Source organism: Somniosus microcephalus, chromosome 10, assembly GCF_052327205.1.
Source record: "Somniosus microcephalus isolate GS21.2 chromosome 10, FLI_Smic_1.0, whole genome shotgun sequence".
NCBI classification, from domain to species: Eukaryota; Metazoa; Chordata; class Chondrichthyes; order Squaliformes; family Somniosidae; genus Somniosus; species Somniosus microcephalus.
Genome location: NC_140996.1, coordinates 4,760,996 through 4,782,310, shown reverse-complemented (window position 1 = coordinate 4,782,310; position 21,315 = coordinate 4,760,996). Strand labels below are relative to the sequence as shown.

Below are 21,315 nucleotides of genomic sequence, written 5' to 3'. Positions count from 1 at the left end.
AATTAGGAAACACTTCTACACACAAAGGGTGGTAGAAGTTTGGAACTCTCTTCCGCAAATGGCAATTGATGCGAGATCAATTGTTAATTTTAAATCTGAGATTGGTAGATTTTTGTTAACTAAAGGTATTAAGGGATACTGGGGCAAAGGTGGGGATATGGAGTTAGGTCACAGATCAGCCATGATCTCATTGACTGGTGGAACAGGCTCAAGGGGCTGAATGGCCTCCCCCTGTTCCTATGTTCCTAAGTTGGTTGGATCCTTCAGAGATCGATAGATTGGCTGATCTGGCGCACACAGTCAGAAAAGATTGCAAGAAAAAAATTATCTACAGGTAAAGACCCTCTGGTCCATCCAGCCTGTCTCTCACAGCCGCGATACCTTTTGTATCACAATATATACACGTTCCGCCTCACCCCAAACCGCGTGATCTCCTGGGAGGGGAAAAAAAACAGATTAAAAAAAACAGGTCAATTTGGGGAATTAAAATCTCTGAAATTCCTCTCCGACCCATCTAGGTGATTATAACTAGTCCAGGAGCTCACTCTGGCCCTGAGTTCCCTGCAGAACCCACCTTCTGTAAGAGGTGATCTCCGCCTCAGCCAGAAACAGGTCCAGCTCTCGCTTGAAGGAATTCAGTGAATCGGCGTCCACCGCACGAGATGGCCGCCTGTTCCAGAGCTCCACTATTCTCTGGGAAAAGAACCACCTCCTGACATCTAACCTCGATCTGGCCGTATACAACTTAAAATTGTGACCCCTGGTCCTGCCTAACCTATTTAATTGGAGAACACTGTCAACTGGAACATAATCTATTCACTTCATTATCTTATAAACCTCAATCAGATCATCTCTAAGTCTACGCTTCTCTAAAGTGTAGCGTCCCAACTCTTTTAGCCTATCTTGATAACTAAGATGCTTTAGACTGGGAATTAGTTTTTTGGCTCCTCCTCTGTACCCTTTCCAAAGCCTCAGTATCGCCCACCCTGTGAGGAGACCTAGACTGGACACGGTATTCCAAGTGCGACCTGACCAAAGTCTTGTACAAGGACAAAATAGTATGTTTTGACTTTTGGTCAATTGTCTAAGGAATGCACCCCGACGCCCTATTCGCTCCAGCTATCGCTTCACGGCAATGCTTATCTTTTGTTCAATAAATTCATGTGATTGTTAAAAACCTAAAACAAGGTCCGATGTTGCTTTTCAAAGGCAGAAAATAATTTCCTGTGGAGGAGCAGGATAGATCCAGAAGCTGAAGTAATTAACAGAGGTTTTCTGTCAGTTATCCTGGGCAGATTAATAGAAACTTATTTAGATGTCAGGATCAGTGAAGAGACTCTCAAGACCATCGGGAGCTAAGACTCGCCTGTGAGAGTGCTTGAAAAGACGGACGTCTAACTACCAGAGGCAGGAAAGGGCCCAGAACACACTGGCCCCCACAGGGCTGGAATACAATTGCTGCCTGTGTTACACTCATTCCACTGACGAGTGCCCTTTACTTACTGCCCGGTCTCTGGGTGGTATTTTGGGGGAGATGGGTTAGGGGGTGTTAAGACAGACCCTCGCCTGCTGGTAGCCTCCATGGTGACCCTGCTGGAGTTTGTGGGTTCAGTGAATGGACAGCTTATTTGCATAGGGGGCAAAGTTCCTGCAAAACCCTCCCCATTGCTTCACCCTTTGAGGGGGAGAGTTGACCAGATTCCTGCTTCTGATCTTGGCAATCTCCAAAAAGATGTGGAAAGAAAGAGTCTTTGTGGGTCCAGATCACGAGGACCCACAAACGCCTTTGCGGAGGATGATATCCCTCCGCTCACTCAGTGTACCAGCCTCCAGTACTGCTCTAGGTCCCAACTGAAGCTCAGGAGTGAGGACATCTGGCTCAGGGAGACCCTGTCTCTGTCCAGAACATCTGGCTCAGGGAGTCCCTGCCCTGCCCAGAACATCTGGCTCAGGGAGTCCCTGCCCCTTGCCCCTGCCCAGAACATCTGGCTCAGGGAGTCCCTGCCCTGCCCAGAACATCTGGCTCAGTGAGTCCCTGCCCTGTCTAGAACATCTGGCTCAGGGAGTCCCTGCCTCTGTCCAGAACATCTGGCTCGGAGTGCCTGCCCCTTGCCCTGCCCAGAACATCTGGCTCAGGGAGTCCCTGCCCCTTGCCCTGTCCAGAACATCTGGCTCAGGGAGTCCCTGCCCCTTGCCCCTGTCCAGAACATCTGGCTCAGGGAATCCCTGCCCTGCCCAGAACATCTGGCTCAGGGAGTCCCTGCCCTGTCTAGAACATCTGGCTCAGGGAGTCCCTGCCCTGCCCAGAACATCTGGCTCAGGGAGTCCCTGCCCCTTGCCCTGTCCAGAACATCTGGCTCAGGGAATCCCTGCCCCTACCCAGAACATCTGGCTCAGGGAGTCCTTGCCCCGTGCCCCCGTCTAGAACATCTGGGAGTCCCTGCCCCTTGCCCCTGCCCAGAACATCTGGCTCAGGGAATCCCTGCCCCTACCCAGAACATCTGGCTCAGGGAGTCCTTGCCCCGTGCCCCCGTCTAGAACATCTGGGAGTCCCTGCCCCTTGCCCCTGCCCAGAACATCTGGCTCAGGGAATCCCTGCCCCTACCCAGAACATCTGGCTCAGGGAGTCCTTGCCCCGTGCCCCCGTCTAGAACATCTGGGAGTCCTTGCCCCTGCCCAGAACATCTGGCTCAGGGAATCCCTGGCTTCTGCCCCTGTCTGGTTTCAAAGAAAGGGTTTACACGAAGCACATGGAGAGAATCTCCCCAAGGGTAGAGGATATTAAGGCAGCAAATGGGACAATTCTACTTTTAAAATTGCCATGAATTGTTCACTTGGCGGAGTTTCATAAAACTCTACATAGTCCTGACATCGTGTGACTATTTTTGTCATATCCAGGGTCTCACAGGTATCCGTGGTCTCCCAGGGGCAGATGGTCGCCTAGGAATGAAGGTAATTTGCATGAATTTCCGTTTCTGATAATCAAATGAAATCTGCATTATCGCATCATTCTAGTTGTTTATTTCAAGCTTGTTGTACTGGGTCAAAGTTCATCCCTCACCCAACATCACTAAAAACAGATTACCTGGTCATTATCTCATTGCTGTTTGTGGGAGCTTGCTGTGCGCAAATTGACTGCCGTGTTTCCTACATCACAACAGTGACTGCACTCCAAAAGTACGTCCTTGGGTGTGAGGCACTTTGGGACATCCTGCGGTCATGAAAGACGCTACAGAAATGCACGTTCTTTCTCTTCCTTTCTCTCTCTCTCTCTCTCTCTCTCTCTCTCTCCCCTTCCTCTCTTTCCCTCCCTCTCTCTTTCTCAACCCCTCCCTGTTTTCTTCTCTCACTTTCTTGCTCCCTTTCTTCCCTACCTCTCTGCCCCCTCTCTCCATCTCTCTCTCTCCCCACCCTCTTTCTTCCCCTTTTCTACCTCTCTCTCTCTCTCTCTCTTTTTCTCCCCCACCCTCTCTTTCTCTCTCTCGCTCTCTCTCACTCTACCTGCCTGACACACTCTACAGTCACTGGGATAGAAATAGGGTCCGGCCGAATTGCACAGGGAATGATCACCGTACTCGAAGACGGAAGCACGGGAAATAAGCCCCCGAGCCTCAGTGACCATAGCGGTGAGGTGGGTGCGCATATTGGGCACCGCCATGCATGGCAAACACTCCACCTAGTTTATAACACATTTTGTAGAAGGATCCTGAAATAGTTGCAGTTGCCTTCATTGCGGACTTAAATTGGGCCACCGCTTCCTCAGGGATACCTAAAAACAGCGAGGATCAATGTGGCGCAGTCATGCCGCGAGACCTGACGCCCAGAAACTAGTACGTGTTCCGCCCGAGAAACGGACACAACGCAAACTGACTCACCCCCACCATCGCCACCATCACCCCCACCCCCACCCCCACCCCACCTCCACTGCACCATCACCACCGTCCCCATCCCACCCCAGCCACCCCCCCCCCATCATCACCAGCCCCACCCCACCCCACGGCCCCGCCCCGTCACACTCAGCCCCGTCCTTCCATCTGATTCGCCTGACAGCGGCAGAATCGCGATCATCGCACAGCCTACCGCCAATCCTTCACACCTGGGCCAGGCTCTTGGAGCCATCGCTTACTGCCCAGGCTAGACTACACGCCTGATACCCTCCCCACTTCCCTTCTCCCAGCCTTCAATTCTATTCCTTGCCTTGTGCGATACAGAGCAGGAAACGAGCGGAGACTGAGATTTAGCCTGCACCCTCTCCTCCGCGCTCAAATCGCAGCGCTACATAAGTTGGGAAGTGTATGATCAGAGGCATTGCAGCACACGGGCTGCCTGGAGCCGCACTGGCTCTTGACCTGGAGCCATCGACTCTCAGCCCATTGCCCTGCCCCTTTTCAAACAGAAGCTTTGGTAGATTTTGCTGAACCCACTAAAGTAATAGATGACCCCTTGGGATAAATATTCGCCTTCATCATCTGGGAGGAGATCTGTCGGAGTGGATCAACCGCACATTGTTATTTTCATTCCATTGATTTCAATAGAATGAATGTCGGGTGTGTTCTATAACGAACGAGCGAGCGAGCGATCCGTTCCGACAGATTCCTGTCCAGGGAGCGAAGACCAATATTGACTCCATTCTCCTTGGTTTTTGTGCAATGACAATGCTGAAGAAATGGAGCGAAATGTGTTGGAGGTTTTTGCAGGCAGGATGTTCTCTAACAATCTTCCCTGATGTCTTGCCCTCTCTCCTTTCACAGGGTGGTCGAGGTGACCAGGGCCTCCCCGGCAGGTCCATCACTTATTCCGGATCAGTCCCCAAAGGTATGTTGACTTTCCACAGATGGAGAAAGGAGCTCCAAAAATAACGAGGGTTGAAATCGGTCTTCGGAGACAGCGCAAACCGAGCAATAGCGAATCAGCAGCCCGGGTAACACACAGGAACAGGAGGAGGCCATACAGCCCCTCGAGACTGTTCCACCATTCTATTAGATCGCGGCTGAACCATTTGCCCACCTTGTTCCGTATCCCTTGATACACTTCCCCAACAAAAAAATAACAATCTCAGTCTTGAAAGCTCCAACTGACCCCCAGCATCCACAGCCTTTGTTTGGGGTGAAAGGTCCAGATTTCGGCTATCCAATGTGCCCATTTCAAAAAGCTGCTCAAGTAGAGAGAAAACCTTTGATTCCGATAAAGTGAAGCTTTCTCCTGCATGCAGCATGTCTGGGGTGAACTGTGGTGATAAACAAGCTGTACCCAGCAGGAGAGGTCTTGTATAATCAGGGGGGCTTTCTATATCGGGGGGTGTTTCTATATCGGGGGTGTTTCTATATCGGGGGTTTCTGTATCGGGGGTGTTTCTATATCGGGGGGTGTTTCTATATCGGGGTGTTTCTATATCGGGGTATTTCTATATCGGGGGTGTTTCTATATCGGGGGTGTTTCTATATCGGGGGTTTCTGTATCGGGGGTGTTTCTATATCGGGGGGTGTTTCTATATCGGGGGGTGTTTCTATATCGGGGGGTGTTTCTATATCGGGGGGTGTTTCTATATCGGGGTATTTCTATATCGGGGGTGTTTCTATATCGGGGGTGTTTCTATATCGGGGGTTTCTGTATCGGGGGTGTTTCTATATCGGGGGGTGTTTCTATATCGGGGGTGTTTCTATATCGGGGGGGTGTTTCTATATCGGGGATGTTTCTATATCGGGGGTGTTTCTATATCGGGGGTTTCTGTATCGGGGGTGTTTCTATATCGGGGGGTGTTTCTATATCGGGGGGTGTTTCTATATCGGGGGTGTTTCTATATCGGGGGTTTCTGTATCGGGGGTGTTTCTATATCGGGGGGTGTTTCTATATCGGGGATGTTTCTATATCGGGGTGTTTCTATATCGGGGGTGTTTCTATATCGGGGGTTTCTGTATCGGGGGTGTTTCTATATCGGGGGTTTCTGTATCGGGGGGTGTTTCTATATTGGGGGGTGTTTCTATATCGGGGGGTGTTTCTATATCGGGGATGTTTCTATATCGGGGTGTTTCTATATCGGGGTATTTCTATATCGGGGGGGTGTTTCTATATCTGGGGGGGGTATTTCTATATCGGGGTATTTCTATATCGGGGTGTTTCTATATCGGGGTGCGTTTCTATATCGGGGGGATTTCTATATCGGGGGGATTTCTATATCGGGGGTGTTTCTATATCGGAGGGGGGGTGTTTCTATATCGGGGTGGTGTTTCTATATTGGGGTGTGTCTATATCGGGGGGGTGTTTCTATATCTGGGTGTTTCTATATCGAGGGGTGTTTCTATATCGGGGGCTGTTTCTATATCGGGGGCTGTTTCTATATCGGGGGCTGTTTCTGTATCGGAGGCTGTTTCTTTATCGGGGGGGGGTTTCTATATCGGGGGGGTTTCTTTATCGGGGGGGTGTTTCTATATCGGGGGTGGTTTCTATATCGGGGGGGTGTTTCTATATCGGGGGGTTTCTATATCGGGATGTTTCTATATCGGGGGGGGTTTCTATATCGGGGTGTTTCTATATCGGGGGGGGTTTCTATATCTGGGGGTTTCTATATCTTGGGGGGGGGGGGTTTCTATATCTGGGGGGGTGTTTCTATATCGGGGTGTTTCTATATCGGGGGGGTTTCTATATCGGGGGGTGTTTCTATATCGGTGTTCCTATATCGGGGGGGGTTCCTATATCGGGGGGTTCCTATATCGGGGGTGTTCCTATATCGGGGGGGTTCCTATATCGGGGGGTTCCTATATCGGGGGGGTTTCTGTATCGGGATGCGTTTCTATATCTGGGTGGTTTCTATATCGGGGGCTGTTTCTATATCGGGGGCTGTTTCTATATCGGGGGCTGTTTCTATATCGGGGGCTGTTTCTATATCGGGGGCTGTTTCTATGTCGGGGGCGGTTTCTGTATCGGGGGCGGTTTCTGTATCGGGGGCTGTTTCTGTATCGGAGGCTGTTTCTATATCGGGGGGGGTTTCTATATTGGGGGGGTTTCTTTATCGGGGGGAGTTTCTTTATCGGGGGGGTGTTTCTATATCGGGGGGGGTTTCTATATCGGGAGGGGTGTTTCTATATCGGGGTGTTTCTATATCGGGGGGGGTTTCTATATCGGGGTGTTTCTATATCGGGGGGTTTCTATATCGGGGTGTTTCTATATCGGGGGGGGTTTCTATATCAGGGGGTTTCTATATCGGGGTGTTTCTATATCGGGGGGGTGTTTCTATATCGGGGGGGTTTCTATATCGGGGGGGTGTTTCTATATCGGGGGGGTGTTTCTATATCGGGGTGTGTGTCTATATCGGGGGGGGTGTCTACATCGGGGGGGGTTTCTATATCGGGGGGGTTTCTGTATCGGGGGGGGTTTCTATATCGGGGGGGGGTTTCTATATCAAGGGGTGTTTCTATATCGGGGGTTGTTTCTATATCGGGGGGTGTTTCTATATCGGGGGGGGTTTCTATATCGGTGGGGGGGGGTTTCTATATCGGGGGGTGTTTCTATATCGGGGGGTGTTTCTATATCGGGGGTTGTTTCTATATCGGGGGGTGTTTCTATATCGGGGGGGGTTTCTATATCGGTGGGGGGGGGTTTCTATATCGGGGGGTGTTTCTGTATCGGGGGGTGTTTCTATATCGGGGGGGTGTTTCTATATCGGTGGGGTGTTTCTGTATCGGGGGGTGTTTCTGTATCGGGGGGTGTTTCTATATCGGGGGGTGTTTCTGTATCGGGGGGTGTTTCTATATCGGGGGGGTGTTTCTATATCGGGGGGGTGTTTCTATATCGGGGGGTGTTTCTATATCGGGGGGGTGTTTCTATATCGGGGGGTGTTTCTATATCGGAGGCTGTTTCTATATCGGGGGGGGGGTTTCTATATCGGGGGGTGTTTCTATATCGGGGGGGGGTGTTTCTATATCGGGGGGGGGGGTTTCTATATCCGGGGGGGTGTTTCTATATCGGGGGGGGTGTTTCTATATCGGGGGGGTGTTTCTATATCCGGGGGGGGTTTCTACTCATGTAGTGAAGAGGAAATTCTATCCCAATCTCTTTCTTTGTAACTTGAATATTTTTTTTGCTGTCTTCAGGTCCGAAGGGTGATCAGGGTCTGGAGGGAGATCGAGGACCCCAGGGAGATTTGGGTCCCTCCGGGCCTCTCGGCCACCCTGGTCCCGCTGGCGAAACCCCCTCCTATCGAGGTACGTTCGGAGATGCCTTTGAATTTTCCCAAATGTTCGCAAGTACATATTTGAACAAAACTACCTCCATTAATCATTCTTTTGCGGAGTCAGCTGGCAAAGTATTGAAGATTGTAACCCTTTCATTCTGCTGTCGGCTTTGAAATTTATTCATTAAAATGTCCTTCGAGCAGGAAGACAAAGGTCATTTCTGAGTTAATTACTGCTCGCCTGGCCATGATGAAACGTTGAGCCGGTCGTGAAATAAAAACCAACCCTTCTGTCTTCCTCTTTCTATTGCTCGTCCTCTATTTCTCTCTCGCGCTGTCTCTCTCTCTCTCTTTCATTCTCTCCCCCTCCTCTCTCTCTCGCTCTGTCTCTGTCTTTCCCTCTCTCCTTCTCTCTCTCATTTTGCTGTTTCTTTCTCCCGTTCTGTCTTTTTCGCCCTCCCTCCCTCCCTCGTTCTGTCTCTCCCTCGCTCTGTCTCTCTCGTTCTGTGTTACTTGTGCTCTCTCTCTTTCTTTCTCTCTCTCTCTGTCTGTCTCCCTCTCGCACTGTCACGGACACAGCTGAGAGAGGTTTCGTTATGCTTCAAAGTTCAACTTTTAATTAATTTAAATAAATAAAAAGTAGTTTGAGAGAAGTTAATATGATTTCTGAAGTTTATGGAACACAACAGGTGCAAAATCAGTGCCCTCGTTCTTTGCACTCCCTGGATCACACTTACACACACACAGCCTCTCCCTGATCACACTCACGCACACACAGCCTCTCCCTGATCACACTCACACACAGCCTCTCTCTGATCACACTTACACACACACAGCCTCTCCCTGATCACACCCACACTCACAGCCTCTCTCTGATCACACTCACACACACACAGCCTCTCCCTGATCACACTCACACACACAGCCTCTCCCTGATATCACACACACACACAGCCTCTCTCTGATCACACTCACACACACACAGCCTCTCTCTGATCACACTCACACACACAGCCTCTCCCTGATCACACTCTCACACACAGCCTCTCTCTGATCACACTCACACTCACAGCCTCTCTCTGATCACACTCACACACACAGCCTCTCTCTGATCACACTCACACACACAGCCTCTCTCTGATCACACTCACACACACAGCCTCTCTCTGATCACACTCACAGCCTCTCTCTGATCACACTCACACTCACAGCCTCTCTCTGATCACACTCACACACACACAGCCTCTCCCTGATCACACCCACACTCACAGCCTCTCTCTGATCACACTCACACACACACAGCCTCTCCCTGATCACACTCACACACACAGCCTCTCCCTGATATCACACACACACACAGCCTCTCTCTGATCACACTCACACACACACAGCCTCTCTCTGATCACACTCACACACACAGCCTCTCCCTGATCACACTCTCACACACAGCCTCTCTCTGATCACACTCACACTCACAGCCTCTCTCTGATCACACTCACACACACAGCCTCTCTCTGATCACACTCACACACACAGCCTCTCTCTGATCACACACACACACACAGCCTCTCTCTGATCACACTCACAGCCTCTCTCTGATCACACTCACACTCACAGCCTCTCTCTGATCACACTCACACACAGCCTCTCTCTGATCACACTTACACACACACACAGCCTCTCTCTGATCACACTCACACACACAGCCTCTCTCTGATCACACTCACACACACAGCCTCTCCCTGATCACACTCTCACACACAGCCTCTCTCTGATCACACTCACACACACAGCCTCTCTCTGATCACACACACAGCCTCTCTCTGATCACATTCACACACACAGCCTCTCTCTGATCACACTCACACACACAGCCTCTCTCTGATCACACTCACACACACAGCCTCTCTCTGATCACATTCACACACACAGCCTCTCTCTGATCACATTCACACACACAGCCTCTCTCTGATCACATTCACACACACAGCCTCTCTCTGATCACACTCACACACACAGCCTCTCTCTGATCACACTCACACACACAGCCTCTCTCTGATCACACTCACACACACAGCCTCTCCCTGATCACACTCACACACACAGCCTCTCTCTGATCACACTCACACACACAGCCTCTCTCTGATCACACTCACACTCACAGCCTCTCCCTGATCACGCTCACACTCACACAGCCTCTCTCTGATCACACTCACACACACAGCCTCTCTCTGATCACACTCACACACACAGCCTCTCTCTGATCACACTCACACACACAGCCTCTCCCTGATCACACTCTCACACACAGCCTCTCTCTGATCACACTCACACACACAGCCTCTCCCTGATCACACTCACAGCCTCTCTCTGATCACACTCACACACACAGCCTCTCCCTGATCACACTCACACACACAGCCTCTCTCTGATCACACTCACACACACAGCCTCTCCCTGATCACTCTCACACACACAGCCTCTCTCTGATCACACTCACACACACAGCCTCTCCCTGATCACACTCACACACACACAGCCTCTCCCTGATCACGCTCACACACACACAGCCTCTCCCTGATCACGCTCACACACACAGCCTCTCTCTGATCACACTCACACACACAGCCTCTCTCTGATCACACTCACACACACAGCCTCTCCCTGATCACTCTCACACACACAGCCTCTCTCTGATCACACTCACACACACAGCCTCTCCCTGATCACACTCACACACACACAGCCTCTCTCTGATCACACTCACACACACACAGCCTCTCCCCGATCACACTCATACACACAGCCTCTCCCCGATCACACTCACACACACACAGCCTCTCCCTGATCACACTCACACACACAGCCTCTCTCTGATCACACTCACACACACAGCCTCTCTCTGATCACATTCACACACACAGCCTCTCCCTGATCACACTCACACACACAGCCTCTCTCTGATCACACTCACACACACAGCCTCTCTCTGATCACACTCACACTCACAGCCTTTCTCTGATCACACTCACACACACAACCTCTCTCTGATCACACTCACACACACAGCCTCTCTCTGATCACACTCACACACACAGCCTCTCCCTGATCACACTCACACTCACAGCCTCTCTCTGATCACACTCACACACACAGCCTCTCCCTGATCACACTCGCACACATACAGCCTCTCTCTGATCACACTCACACACACAGCCGCTCCCTGATCACACTCACACTCACAGCCTCTCTCTGATCACACTCACACACACAGCCTCTCTCTGATCACACTCACACACACACAGCCTCTCCCCGATCACACTCACACACACAGCCTCTCTCTGATCGCACTCACACACACAGCCTCTCTCTGATCACACTCACACACACAGCCTCTCTCGGATCACACTCACACACACACAGCCTCTCTCTGATCACACACACAGCCTCTCTCTGATCACACTCACACACACAGCCTCTCTCTGATCACACTCACACACACAGCCTCTCTCTGATCACACACACAGCCTCTCTCTGATCACACTCACACACACAGCCTCTCTCTGATCACACTCACACACACAGCCTCTCTCTGATCACACTCACACACACAGCCTCTCTCTGATCACACTCACACACACAGCCTCTCTCTGATCACACTCACACACACAGCCTCTCTCTGATCACTCACACACACACAGCCTCTCTCTGATCACACTCACACACACAGCCTCTCTCTGATCACACTCACACACACAGCCTCTCTCTGATCACACTCACACACACAGCCTCTCTCTGATCACACTCACACACACAGCCTCTCTCTGATCACACTCACACACACAGCCTCTCTCTGATCACACTCACACACACAGCCTCTCTCTGATCACTCACACACACACAGCCTCTCTCTGATCACACTCACACACACAGCCTCTCTCTGATCACACTCACACACACAGCCTCTCTCTGATCACACTCACACACAGCCTCTCTCTGATCACACTCACACACACAGCCTCTCTCTGATCACACTCACACACACAGCCTCTCTCTGATCACACTCACACACACAGCCTCTCTCTGATCACACTCACACACACACACAGCCTCTCCCTGATCACGCTCACACTCACACAGCCTCTCTCTGATCACACTCTCACACACAGCCTCTCTCTGATCACACTCACAGCCTCTCTCTGATCACACTCATACACACAGCCTCTCCCTGATCACACTCACACACACAGCCTCTCTCTGATCACACTCACACACAGCCTCTCTCTGATCACACTCACACACACAGCCTCTCCCTGATCACACTCACACACACAGCCTCTCTCTGATCACACTCACACACACAGCCTCTCCCTGATCACACTCACACACACAGCCTCTCTCTGATCACACTCACACACAGCCTCTCTCTGATCACACTCACACACACAGCCTCTCTCTGATCACACTCACACACACAGCCTCTCTCTGATCACACTCACACACACAGCCTCTCCCTGATCACACTCACACACACACAGCCTCCCCTGATCACGCTCACACTCACACAGCCTCTCTCTGATCACACTCACACACACAGCCTCTCCCTGATCACGCTCACACACACACAGCCTCTCCCTGATCACACTCACACACACAGCCTCTCTCTGATCACACTCACACACACAGCCTCTCTCTGATCACACTCACACACACAGCCTCTCCCTGATCACTCTCACACACACAGCCTCTCTCTGATCACACTCACACACACAGCCTCTCCCTGATCACACTCACACACACACAGCCTCTCTCTGATCACACTCACACACACACAGCCTCTCCCTGATCACACTCATACACACAGCCTCTCTCTGATCACACTCACACACACACAGCCTCTCTCTGATCACACTCACACACACAGCCTCTCTCTGATCACACTCACACACACAGCCTCTCTCTGATCACACTCACACACACAGCCTCTCTCTGATCACACTCACACACACAGCCTCTCCCTGATCACACTCACACACACAGCCTCTCTCTGATCACACTCACACACACAGCCTCTCCCCGATCACACTCACACACACAGCCTCTCCCCGATCACACTCACACACACACAGCCTCTCTCTGATCACACTCACACACACAGCCTCTCCCCGATCACACTCACACACACACAGCCTCTCCCTGATCACACTCACACACACAGCCTCTCTCTGATCACACTCACACACACAGCCTCTCTCTGATCACACTCACACTCACAGCCTTTCTCTGATCACACTCACACACACAGCCTCTCTCTGATCACACTCACACACACAGCCTCTCTCTGATCACACTCACACACACAGCCTCTCTCTGATCACACTCACACACACAGCCTCTCCCTGATCACACTCACAGCCTCTCTCTGATCACACTCACACACACAGCCTCTCCCTGATCACACTCACACACACACACAGCCTCTCCCTGATCACGCTCACACTCACACAGCCTCTCTCTGATCACACTCTCACACACAGCCTCTCTCTGATCACACTCACAGCCTCTCTCTGATCACACTCATACACACAGCCTCTCCCTGATCACACTCACACACACAGCCTCTCTCTGATCACACTCACACACAGCCTCTCTCTGATCACACTCACACACACAGCCTCTCCCTGATCACACTCACACACACAGCCTCTCTCTGATCACACTCACACACACAGCCTCTCCCTGATCACACTCACACACACAGCCTCTCTCTGATCACACTCACACACAGCCTCTCTCTGATCACACTCACACACACAGCCTCTCTCTGATCACACTCACACACACAGCCTCTCTCTGATCACACTCACACACACAGCCTCTCCCTGATCACACTCACACACACACAGCCTCCCCTGATCACGCTCACACTCACACAGCCTCTCTCTGATCACACTCACACACACAGCCTCTCCCTGATCACGCTCACACACACAGCCTCTCCCTGATCACACTCACACACACAGCCTCTCTCTGATCACACTCACACACACAGCCTCTCTCTGATCACACTCACACACACAGCCTCTCCCTGATCACTCTCACACACACAGCCTCTCTCTGATCACACTCACACACACAGCCTCTCCCTGATCACACTCACACACACACAGCCTCTCTCTGATCACACTCACACACACACAGCCTCTCCCTGATCACACTCATACACACAGCCTCTCTCTGATCACACTCACACACACACAGCCTCTCTCTGATCACACTCACACACACAGCCTCTCTCTGATCACACTCACACACACAGCCTCTCTCTGATCACACTCACACACACAGCCTCTCTCTGATCACACTCACACACACAGCCTCTCCCTGATCACACTCACACACACAGCCTCTCTCTGATCACACTCACACACACAGCCTCTCCCCGATCACACTCACACACACAGCCTCTCCCCGATCACACTCACACACACACAGCCTCTCTCTGATCACACTCACACACACAGCCTCTCCCCGATCACACTCACACACACACAGCCTCTCCCTGATCACACTCACACACACAGCCTCTCTCTGATCACACTCACACACACAGCCTCTCTCTGATCACACTCACACACACAGCCTCTCTCTGATCACACTCACACTCACAGCCTTTCTCTGATCACACTCACACACACAGCCTCTCTCTGATCACACTCACACACACAGCCTCTCTCTGATCACACTCACACACACAGCCTCTCTCTGATCACACTCACACACACAGCCTCTCCCTGATCACACTCACAGCCTCTCTCTGATCACACTCACACACACAGCCTCTCCCTGATCACACTCACACACACACACAGCCTCTCTCTGATCACACTCACACACACAGCCGCTCCCTGATCACACTCACACTCACAGCCTCTCTCTGATCACACTCACACACAGAGCCTCTCTCTGATCACACTCACACACACACAGCCTCTCCCCGATCACACTCACACACACAGCCTCTCTCTGATCGCACTCACACACACAGCCTCTCTCTGATCACACTCACACACACAGCCTCTCTCTGATCACACTCACACACACACAGCCTCTCCCCGATCACACTCACACACACAGCCTCTCTCTGATCGCACTCACACACACAGCCTCTCTCTGATCACACTCACACACACAGCCTCTCTCTGATCACACTCACACACACAGCCTCTCCCTGATCACACTCACACACATACAGCCTCTCTCTGATCACACTCACACACACAGCCTCTCTCTGATCACACTCACACACACAGCCTCTCTCTGATCACACTCACACACATACAGCCTCTCTCTGATCACACTCACACACACAGCCTCTCTCTGATCACACTCACACACACAGCCTCTCTCTGATCACACTCATACACACAGCCTCTCCCTGATCACACTCACACACACAGCCTCTCTCTGATCACACTCACACACAGCCTCTCTCTGATCACACTCACACACACAGCCTCTCCCTGATCACACTCACACACACAGCCTCTCTCTGATCACACTCACACACACAGCCTCTCCCTGATCACACTCACACACACAGCCTCTCTCTGATCACACTCACACACAGCCTCTCTCTGATCACACTCACACACACAGCCTCTCTCTGATCACACTCACACACACAGCCTCTCTCTGATCACACTCACACACACAGCCTCTCCCTGATCACACTCACACACACACAGCCTCCCCTGATCACGCTCACACTCACACAGCCTCTCTCTGATCACACTCACACACACAGCCTCTCCCTGATCACGCTCACACACACACAGCCTCTCCCTGATCACACTCACACACACAGCCTCTCTCTGATCACACTCACACACACAGCCTCTCTCTGATCACACTCACACACACAGCCTCTCCCTGATCACTCTCACACACACAGCCTCTCTCTGATCACACTCACACACACAGCCTCTCCCTGATCACACTCACACACACACAGCCTCTCTCTGATCACACTCACACACACACAGCCTCTCCCTGATCACACTCATACACACAGCCTCTCTCTGATCACACTCACACACACACAGCCTCTCTCTGATCACACTCACACACACAGCCTCTCTCTGATCACACTCACACACACAGCCTCTCTCTGATCACACTCACACACACAGCCTCTCTCTGATCACACTCACACACACAGCCTCTCCCTGATCACACTCACACTCACACACACAGCCTCTCTCTGATCACACTCACACACACAGCCTCTCCCCGATCACACTCACACACACAGCCTCTCCCCGATCACACTCACACACACAGCCTCTCTCTGATCACACTCACACACACAGCCTCTCCCCGATCACACTCACACACACACAGCCTCTCCCTGATCACACTCACACACACAGCCTCTCTCTGATCACACTCACACACACAGCCTCTCTCTGATCACACTCACACACACAGCCTCTCTCTGATCACACTCACACTCACAGCCTTTCTCTGATCACACTCACACACACAGCCTCTCTCTGATCACACTCACATACACAGCCTCTCTCTGATCACACTCACACACACAGCCTCTCTCTGATCACACTCACACACACAGCCTCTCCCTGATCACACTCACAGCCTCTCTCTGATCACACTCACACACACAGCCTCTCCCTGATCACACTCACACACACACACAGCCTCTCTCTGATCACACTCACACACACAGCCGCTCCCTGATCACACTCACACTCACAGCCTCTCTCTGATCACACTCACACACACAGCCTCTCTCTGATCACACTCACACACACACAGCCTCTCCCCGATCACACTCACACACACAGCCTCTCTCTGATCGCACTCACACACACAGCCTCTCTCTGACCACACTCACACACACAGCCTCTCTCTGATCACACTCACACACACACAGCCTCTCCCCGATCACACTCACACACACAGCCTCTCTCTGATCGCACTCACACACACAGCCTCTCTCTGATCACACTCACACACACAGCCTCTCTCTGATCACACTCACACACACACAGCCTCTCTCTGATCACACTCACACACACAGCCTCTCTCTGATCACACTCACACACACACAGCCTCTCTCTGATCACACTCACACACACAGCCTCTCTCTGATCACACTCACACACACACAGCCTCTCTCTGATCACACTCACACACACAGCCTCTCTGTTTTAAGAAAACATTCGACACAAACTTTATTTGAATGAAGCTTTAAAATTTTGAATCCGATGAAAGTATCCCATCAGTGCAGGTGACTGAATCGAAATGATATTTCATGGGGCGTTGGACGCACTGCACCTGCTCAGACTGTACGTCCGCACTCCGCACCGGGTAAACAGATCAAATTCCACCCCAGCTCGGAGAGGCTGAAGCTTTTAAAGAATCGGTTTTATGAAAGCATTAAATACACAACAGGCAATTCAATAGATTAATTTAATTGTGTTATCATGAAATATGTATTTTTAATATTTTATTTAAAAGCTTATGTTGGATATTAGAAATTTCAGCGCCGGGGGGGAAAAAATGGAATTCTAATAGTAGGGGGGCGTTAACGGGCTAATCGCCCGGGCGGGGGCGTTAATAGAGCTTCGAGAACTTCGGCAGGGCGTGACTGAGACGCTAGCCGGCAGCGCGGCAATCCCACCAGTAGCGACCCGGCTGCTGCACCGCCAGCGATGATGTCATTGCCGAGCGACGCGACCCCTTCGTGCCCCGTGGCAGAAATTCGGCTGTGCCCCACGAGACTGCCACGGGCGATGTCACCGCCAGCCTCGCAGGTCGCGAACCGGGCCGCACAGCGCCGGCGGAGCGGTAATTAAAGGGACGGTCCGGCTGCGCCCCGCGCCGCCATTTTAAATTTTGACTGACCTCCAGATCCTTGGCCTGGTCCGCGGCTGCCGTCGTGCCATCCAGCACTGCGTCTCGGTGCTGGGCTGCGGCCACGGCACCTCGCCACCCTGGTGGGCTAGTGGAGGCCGTCAAATGGCCTGCAGAGCTCGCAGTGGCCCTCCCCTTTAACGGAAGGGGAGGGGCGCTGAAACACGTCAGCGCTACGTGGAGCGACCGCGTAACGCTCCAGCACTCCTGCGCTTTGCGCCCCAAGAGGAAGTGGCGCGCCCGAGATACCGCTCTGCTCCCTCGCTGGGGCGGTAAGCCAAGTTTAGCGGCTGGGGCGGTTCTCCCATCCTGGGCGCTAAATGTCCGCCGCTAATTCGGTTACCACCCCCAAATGGGGCGTAACCACATTTCACCCCCATAATGTTAAGTGTATGGCTTGTGTGTCGTGGCTCAGTGTAACAGTACCCTTGGGTCTGGGTTACCGTTTCTCCACAAATCATTCAAAATCTTCAGCTGCCATATTTCCCCCTCAGTAACTCGGAGTTTCCCTGTCCAAAATAAGGTTTAAAACAATGTAGAAATTTCTACAGTTGTGTATTTCACAATAACAGGCAATTCAATAAATCAATTTAGTTGTGTAATCATAAAAGCTGTTTTGTAAATATTATACACCGATGCCCCCTGCCCACTGTTGGACTATCTGCGAGTGGGGGGGGTCATGCAAGGAGGCAACATCAGGTTAATCTGTGATCGCAGCCCCCTCCCAACGCTGATACTCAGTGTCGAGGCCCAGATATACAAGCAGGCCGTGTGTGGCTGGAATGGGAGGAACCAGCAAGGAGTCAAAGTCATTCAGTGGGGGTGTGGAAAAAGGAGGGGGGAAAGGGGACAAACAATGGAATTCAAGGATGAGAAACACTTAAATATTAATGTTCTAATTTGTGTCATTCGTAGGTTTCCGAGGACCACAAGGTTCACCAGGGGTCACAGGACCCAAAGGATATAAAGGTGATGAAGGGTTGCCAGCTCGCCAGCCTGGATTCATTGGGTTTCCAGGAATATCGGGACCACCGGGACCACCCGGACCCCCCGGGCCAACGGCTTCCACAGGTCAGTTACCGCACTGGTCGCTAAAGTGCCGAGTGTTTTGTAATGTATACAACATTGAAGGGACTACTTTGTATTGCGGATGTACATCCTTAGTTGCGAGCGTATATAACAGACGCGTATCGATTTGTATAGTCATTGCCGAAGTTCCAGTTAACCAGTAAAGATCACTTGAAGTTACACTCAGTCTCTGCTGCTTTATTATTTTATGTCGTTGTGTATAGCGATACAAACACAACAAATTGGCGACGAGAATTATGAACCTACGTCTTCCTATTCTGGCATCGCATCCAGAGGACACCGAAACTTGGAAGAAAGGAGCGAGAAGGTAGAGAAAACGGAGCACGCTTGCTAAGCTAGGCAGGGGATACGTAAGTCAAGTGAAAAGTGCACAGGACTTGCATGACGCTAGCTAACTAGTAAAGAAAGAAAAACGGGTTTTGGAAAAAAAAATGGTGATGATTGGCAGGATTGCAGCATTTGATAGCAGCATTGAAGACTGGGCAACTTACATTGAAAGAGTGGAGTTGTACTGTGAAGCTAACGGAGTGGAGGTAGAAAAGAAAGCCACTGTTTTGCTGAGTGTTATGGGCGCAAAGACATACGGGCTGCTACATCGTTTATTAACCCCTGAAAAGCCAGCAAACAAAACATTCAAACAAATAGTGGACACACTCCAAGACCATTTAAGCCCCAAACCACTGCTCATAGCCGAAAGATTTAAATTCCATAAACGGAACCAGAGCAAAAATGAAAGCATTTCTGAATATTTAGCAAAGTTGCGCAAATTATCAGAACATTGCCAATTTGGAGTGGGCTTATCAGACGCATTGAGGGACAGATTTGTGTGTGGTATGCAAAATGAAAGCACACAAAAGAAGCTCCTGTCTGAAAAAGACCTCACATTGGAGAAGGCTCTGAGTATCGCAATAGCAATGGAAGCAGCAGCATGTGGCACTTTAGAAATTCAACAAAAATCCCTGGAATATTCAACTTATAAAATGTCACTGAAACAAGAAAAGAAGTGCTATCGCTGTGGCAAAATGTCACATGACCACAATGACTATTGGTTTAAAGATAAAGACTGCAGACAATGTGGCAGACAAGGGCACATTGAAAGAGTCTGCAAAGCAAATAAGAAGCCGAAAACTGATAAATACAGAGTAACAAGAAGGTACATCAAGTGACTGAAAACAAGAAACCTTTCAAAGATAGATACAAGAAAGTACACCACGTGACTGGAGACAGTTCAGATAAAGGAAAAAGTGACAGACTCAGAGGAAGAGGATCTGGCTTGTCTAAAACTACACTGTGTGAAAGAGACAGGGGATCACAGAATAATATGGATTACTCCAGAAGTGGCAGGAGTTAGGCTGAAAATGGAGTTGGACACAGGCTCAGCTTTAACAGTGATCTCTGTACATGACTACAAACGACTGTTTTCACACATACCGCTAAGGCCTGTAGTGTATGTGCCTTTAAGAGCCCCCGGTGTGCTGTACTGCCGGTAATGGCCACTCGGGCTATATAAGCCTATATATTGTGTATATCCGTTAGAACCCCCCCCCCCCCAGACTTTGCTTAGTAAACACCTATGAACCAACTCCTGTCTTCAGTGTCTTTATCAACACACGGACACTACAGTGGCGACGAAGTGGAAACGGACTTACCTGCAATTCGGCAGCACCTCAAGGACATCGATTCCTCGGGCGTCCAGAAGACTCAAGAAAGTGAGAGAAGCTGTGGTTTCACCAGCTGGCCAAGCTGGTGGCAGGTACTGCGCTAATCCTTCCAGGGCGTCCGGCTGGGGCTCCAGCGGCTGGCTCTACAGCTGAGACAGGCAGCGAAATCGGAGGCAAGCAATAACGGACTGGGAGGGAGCACTCGGGAGACGGCCGGCGCGGCAAGCATTTCAGTGTTCAGACTTGGAGAGAAAGTCCGGCGGGAACGAGTCTCCAACTGTAAATAAATTTTTTAAAAAAGAACGGAAACCGCGGGAAACAGCGTTGTCATCGGCAGCAGCGGCGGGAAAGCGCGGGAAGCGCCATATCTTTTCTGAAATGCCTAAGTCTGGCAATATTGATGCTTTTGATAGCGAAATAGAGGATTGGACCACATACGTGGAAAGAGTAGAGGTAT

The 21,315-nt window shown here is 51.1% G+C and overlaps 1 protein-coding gene across 1 annotated transcript in view; it reads left to right on the top strand.

Annotated features, from left to right (window-relative positions):
- Window positions 1–21,315, top strand: part of LOC147111397 (uncharacterized) — a 325,410-nt gene that overhangs the window by 230,068 nt on the left and 74,027 nt on the right. Inside the window, 4 exon segments of the mRNA XM_085999884.1 lie at window positions 2,899–2,952; window positions 4,752–4,815; window positions 8,090–8,200; window positions 19,024–19,179. Coding sequence (XP_085856010.1) covers window positions 2,899–2,952; window positions 4,752–4,815; window positions 8,090–8,200; window positions 19,024–19,179 — 385 coding nt within the window.